Source organism: Lissotriton vulgaris, chromosome 8 (assembly GCF_964263255.1).
Source record: "Lissotriton vulgaris chromosome 8, aLisVul1.2, whole genome shotgun sequence".
NCBI lineage: Eukaryota > Metazoa > Chordata > Amphibia > Caudata > Salamandridae > Lissotriton > Lissotriton vulgaris.
Window position 1 is genome coordinate 1,487,802,123 of NC_141696.1, and position 6,000 is coordinate 1,487,808,122.

The 6,000-nt window shown below is 43.5% G+C and overlaps 1 protein-coding gene across 1 annotated transcript in view; it reads right to left on the reverse strand.

Annotated features, from left to right (window-relative positions):
* CREG1 (cellular repressor of E1A stimulated genes 1) overlaps positions 1 to 869 on the reverse strand; it is a 192,052-nt gene extending 191,183 nt beyond the window's left edge. Inside the window, exon 1 of the mRNA XM_086935570.1 lies at positions 391 to 869. Coding sequence (XP_086791696.1) covers positions 391 to 678 — 288 coding nt within the window. The 5' untranslated portion in view covers positions 679 to 869. The remainder of the gene's footprint in view (positions 1 to 390) is intronic.
* Positions 870 to 6,000: the final 5,131 nt, after the last annotated feature.

Below are 6,000 nucleotides of genomic sequence, written 5' to 3' on the forward strand. Positions count from 1 at the left end.
CTGAGGAGTGCAGACACTTTCCCATTAAAAGTATTGTGTCAGTGCTTAGAAGGGCATGTCATTTCTTGTTAAAGGCATTGCACCCCTGCTGAGAAGTGCAGGTACTCTCCCATTAAAAGTACTACACCAGTGCTGAGAAGTGCAGGTACTCTCCCATTAAAAGTACTACACCAGTGCTGAGAAGTGCAGGTACTCTCCGAACTGCAGGCACTTTCCTAATTAAAAATGGAACCTGTGCAGCGAAGTGCAGGTGTTCCTCCTTTCCAATTATAAAAGTGGATGTACTCATGGACACTACGACTAGTCTACCTGCCCATTTAAAGCCCTGGATGCTCTGGGTCACCTCTAGGACACCGCGCCCCTTCCCTCCCGGCCCCTTCGCCCCCTCACCTTCAGGTCCTGCACGGAGACCTCCATGGCCGTCAGGTACAGGTAGGGCACCCCGGTGCCATGCTTCACCGGCCCGTCGCTGATGGAGAACACGTTGGCGAAGGGCTTCCCCTTGACGGCCTTCTGCGTGGACACGGTGGCCACGGCGCCCCAGTCACAGCGGTGCGCCACGGTGCGCGCCACCCGGGCCGTGTCGTTATGCGGCGGCATGGACGAGAAATCGCCTGTCGTGCTCAGGCACAGCCGCAGCCCGGCGAGGAAGGCCAGGGCAGAGTAGAACGAAGGCATGGCTGCGTCAACACCGGGGAAGAGACTTGAACCGGCGGCGGGGACGAGGCTTCTGACAGGCCAGAGGCGCAGCCCCGGCCGGCGAGGGGCAAGGGGCGGAGCTAGAGCCGAACTGTCACTACCAGTGCTTCCCCATTGGTAGGAGGATACGTGAAGGTCACGCCTTATTGTCTTCCATTGGCTGCGAAACGGGCCCAATCCCGCCTCAACCTGGTTGGTACGTAATTGAGAGAGGATTGGCGGTTTCTATTTCACCGATCAGCCAATAGCGGTGGTCTGCGCCAGCATCTACCAATGCAAGGTCGTTCTCAGGTCAAAACAGGCGTGGCCCAGCTGCAGAAGTTTATCAACAACTCTCACGCTGCACGCTCAGGCGCATGTTGCTCTGGATATGGTGTATGCGGCCAAAATGAATAGTGTCAAAGGGAATTTTGGAGGCGGCGGCCCACCTTTATATAACACTCAAAGTGCATATTGGTAACAGTGATAACAGTTTTGGAGGAATGGTCTATGTAAATGTGCTGTGCTGGAAATGAAAAAACAAGTACGTATGATGCAATAGGTCTCGAATTTGTAAAAGTTAGAGCTATTGGCGTTGTAAATGACAAGGACTTTTTAGCTATGTTGTAATGTTCTAGACTTATATGGAATGTTGTTTCATCGTGTTCTGTTATTCTTTCATTAGGGTATTTAAAGTAAAAAACAACGTTTTTAATCTGGACATTTATTTAAGAAGGAAAAATAACTATTTTCATGTCAACTTGAATGGTATTACATGGGAGTTTGTAGTGACAATGTCAGATGTTTAAAACATTTTTTTTTAAATTCTCAGAAAATCTATTGTAATAACAAACATGCAAGCTGTTACTCCTCCTCCCCCTTTCCTTGAAGTGGCAGGTGAACCACCAATTGTTTGGAAAAAATGGTACAATCAGTTCTGCCAAGTATCACGCATCAGACGTGACACTAACGCATTTCAGTGTAGTGGTCCGCATCACCGCACTGAAATGCATTGTCACACATAATCGTTATAGTGCCTCGGTTGCCAAGCCATAAGTGCTGCTTTACTAACTGGAGTGGTTGTTAGCGCTGCTCACGGCACTGTGCTTGGGGTGTCTATGAATGCTACAATGTATAAAAAGAAACGTTAGCTCCCCTCCTCTACGCTGTTTTACATTCTGAATGTCGACGTCATAAGCGCTGCGCGTCATTACGTCCTGCTGCCTGAGTTTAGTTTGGGAGGCATCAGGCATCACAGCCATGGCGGTAAATTAAAACGATTCATGATCGTGCCAGATTTAGAAGCCCACGGAACCGCCAGCGCACATGGAGCCCACTGTCTGTGCAGCAGCACTGCCTGATCATGCTGAGCCTCAGTGAGAGTCCAATTAATACCAAGAGCGGGCCGGCGCACCGTGCACCGCGTTTGCTGAGGAGCAGTGTGACTGTCTGCGGAGACGGGCGGCAGCTGTGTGAGAAAAATCCTAGGACGTCTAGGTATATGAGTGTACAGATAAGACAGGCCAGTTATCAAGAAGGAATAGTTCGTTTTAGGATACACCAAGGTAACCTTAATTAAAAACCATTTGATAACTAGTTAATATAGCCAATACTACACGGATGTGTAGAGTAATATCTCAATATGCTACTAATTTCCGGACGTACAAATATAATACTTACAAATCTGAAATTCGTTTTTTTAGAGCCTGTTAAACTTCCAACGAGACAAGGTGCCATCAACAGCGACCTTGTTTCAAGCGTCAAGTCTACCATCTAATGTAGGCCCTAGCTATAGGTAATTACTATATCTTCCCCTTTGTTTCATGCATTCATTTCGAGACCAGTGCAGTTACCATTGCAGTGACCATGGTCATAATATATGAGGAATGAGTATATTCTGTTTTCCTCTTTTTTTACACATAGTGTTTTTACGGTACCTGTTGTCTGGGACACCTCGAACATGGTTATCAAGTGTTTATTTAATGAATAACTTCGTCAGCAATATGTATCCTTCGTTCATGGAATCATAAGGTACACAGTTGACACTACCATGTCTTTTGCTTTATGGCGCCATTATATTACTTAACAGTGCTATCTAGTCAATACCTGTCCTTTTCTCCTTTACTATCGCTCTTTTTTACCTGGTAATAAATAGATCGCACCTGAAATTTTGTTGTAACCACCGGAGAGGCTATCTCTACTTGTGATACGATTAGGACTATAGGACAGAGGCATCTAGTGGGTTCCATAAGTATGAATAGGTACAATACTTTGTTTCACCGTCATGAGAAAAATAAATCCTGTAGTGCCTTCCACATGCCAAGAGCAATTTCTTATGCCAAATGTGTTTGTTACTAAGAAGAATAAGTTTATACGACCACCTTTTAACAATGTGAATTTCATCACTAGGAATCCCACTACTATTACCCATTCCATATACACATCACGTTTGTATGAAGACCCCCCTTGGGTGTTTTTGCTGCATGGATAGAAGTCCACCTTTGTGAGTATACCCTGTTGTTTGAGCATTGTTGCTTTAGATCAGTAATGTTGTTCCTTTCAACAAACAGTTATTCTGAAACATCAAGTAATGAAATTACCTCATGCTGTGAACTACAAAGATTGATTCCGATATATAAAAAACTAGAAGTGATTCTACTTTACCATCTTAGAATGTGTCCTAAGGCTATGTCCCTTTATTATAAGGGGATGTCTTTATAAACCAAGGTATGGGAGCCTTGAATGAGTCAGATACTGTACAATTGGTAAAATATATTGCCCATTAAAGGCCTTGAGTGTACATAACAATAGTCAAGGTCAGTGCCCAAGTTAGGAATGCAGGTTTTTAAATGTATGTTAATGATACTTGTATATGTTGTCACTACAAACCTTATGGATGTCTAGATAATACAGATATTCTTTTAAATTGTATTTCAGGAATTAAAATTGTGTCTCCTGAAGAAGGCGGTCCCCTGCCGAAACGCGCGTCGAGTTCTTATGCTTGTTTTATTTTTGATGTGATTATTTGTATGCTTTTGTTAAAATATTCCATTATTTTATGTACTATGAATTTTATGTTTATTCATTGTGACTATTGTATGTAATTTTGACAAAGCGATTTTAAAACCCGTCATATTGGTTTGACCCCCTGTCATTTCTAATATGATTTTTAAATATACAAAATAAAAATATACGTTTTATATAACTCCTCTAATTTTTCCCTACTATTCCTTCTTGATAACTGGCCTGTCTTATCTGTACACTCATATACCTAGACGTCCTAGGATTTTTCTCACATATGTTACTACCCTGCCCTAGGAGTCTATAGATTGTTACTACCCAGGGGGTCCTTGCTATTCACAGTTGACGGGCGGCAGCTGGCCTGTAAGTGCTGTGGCAAGTCTAACAAGTCAGTGAGAGTGACTGTGTAACTGTGAGACAGTGCAGCAGAGTGTTAATCCAATTGTCCACAATTTAACTTTTTAGCGCGATAAGCTGCCTGCAGTTCCTCGGTGTCTGGAATGAAGTCTCATTTCTTTTTTACAAGGTTCATGCAAAACAGTAAATGAGACTCCAGTCCAGACACCGACCTGCAAGCAGCCAGCTGATCGCGCTCGCTAAAAAGCTAATTTGCGTTATGTAGGCCAGAAGTCACCCTGAGGCCGGCTCTTCTGTTTCTCACCAGGTCAATATGGCTTTATGCAGATTAGTATTGCCTCTTCCGCAGGTTGGTCTGGGTGTTCTCCGTTGTGGAAGCAAGTTCCCGAGCTGGAAAATTGTCCAACTTCATTTACTCATAGGATGCAAGCATACATACAGGACGTACACTTTACCTCGGGATGATTTCATTTAAGTCCAGCGTGACAGGAAAACAAGGGTCGGTAAATGTTGACACCTAAACAGTCACTCAAATGTTCTGCGCTTTTACTACGCTTAAGATGATAAAACCTTTATGTATTTTTAATATTCTAATAATATTGCTCGTTTTTGTAGGTTAGTTGATCTCTGTTGCACTACTATGAAGGTTACTGACAACCAGTAACACAAATACAGAATCTGCCAAATTTGAAGAGTGGGGAATCACTATCAAAGAAGAAGTAAAACCGGGTTATCCATCCCCCTTCCTCAGGAAGCACAGCAAAAGAGAAGACCATTCACGGGCAATTCGACCAGTATATTCTGTCCTGCAAGGTGCCAAGGGGGCTGAAGTTAATAATAATGAACAACAGAATAGACAGAAACAACGTTTTAATGATGACTGAACCTATAGTCGGGTCGGAAAAACTGAAGGAAAGTCAATAAAACTTCTCTCTTGGAACATTGCAGGTGCAAAATGCATCTTAAATGATAGTAGGAAAACAGACTCTTGGGATATGTACGACATCATAGCGCTACAGGAAACTTGGTTAATGGATCCAATTGATGTACCAGGCAGATTATCATTTCACGTTAGTGCGACCCGCACTCAGCGTCATGGCCTTGCAAAAGGGGGACTGTCGGTCTACATAGCCACTTCATTAAACATTAAGGTCTGCCAATTGGCCACACCGGCGCCAGACATGCAAATCATCAAATTGGAAAGGGTAACAGAGACCAACACTGGAACCATTATTTTAATCAACATATACGCTCATCCGAACACCACAGTTAAAAAAGACCTCTTCAAACTCATCTGCAGCGTCGTATCGAATTTCCGTCTTGAACAACCAGCATGGGAGATCATCCTTACAGGTGATTTCAACACAAATCTTCTACATCGCCCGGAAGAAGAGGACAATATCGTCACAGCTAATGAATTTTGGGGCGTCAAAACCCAAGAGATTCCACCCACAAAGAAAACAGACAAAGTGGGTAGGCAGTTGATGTGGGACCTCGAGCACTTAGGACTACGGGTGATAAATGGAAGAACTAGCCAGGACAAACCCCCTTCTACCACCTACATTGGCCCTAACACAAGCACAATTCTGGATTATACCATAGTCTCATTAGCTCTATTAAGATTAATAAAGAATTTCCGAATATTATGCTCTTTAGACAGTGACCACTCGATGCAGCACGTTGAAATGACACTGGCTCCACAAAGACATCTACAAGCACCAATGACAGCCGGTGAAATTTCATCAATCAACTTGAAGAGATTAAGGTGGACGAGCAATACTCTACCACAAATAGCCCAGGACGCCAAGAAGCTATTCCAAACACTAACCCAAGATAATGATCTGTGCCCAGAAATCTGGTCTGATTTCCTAAGCAAACTACCTAGGACAGGTGTCAACCAAAAAACAAAGATCCATCAAACGAGTGGGACCGATTTTACAAAGA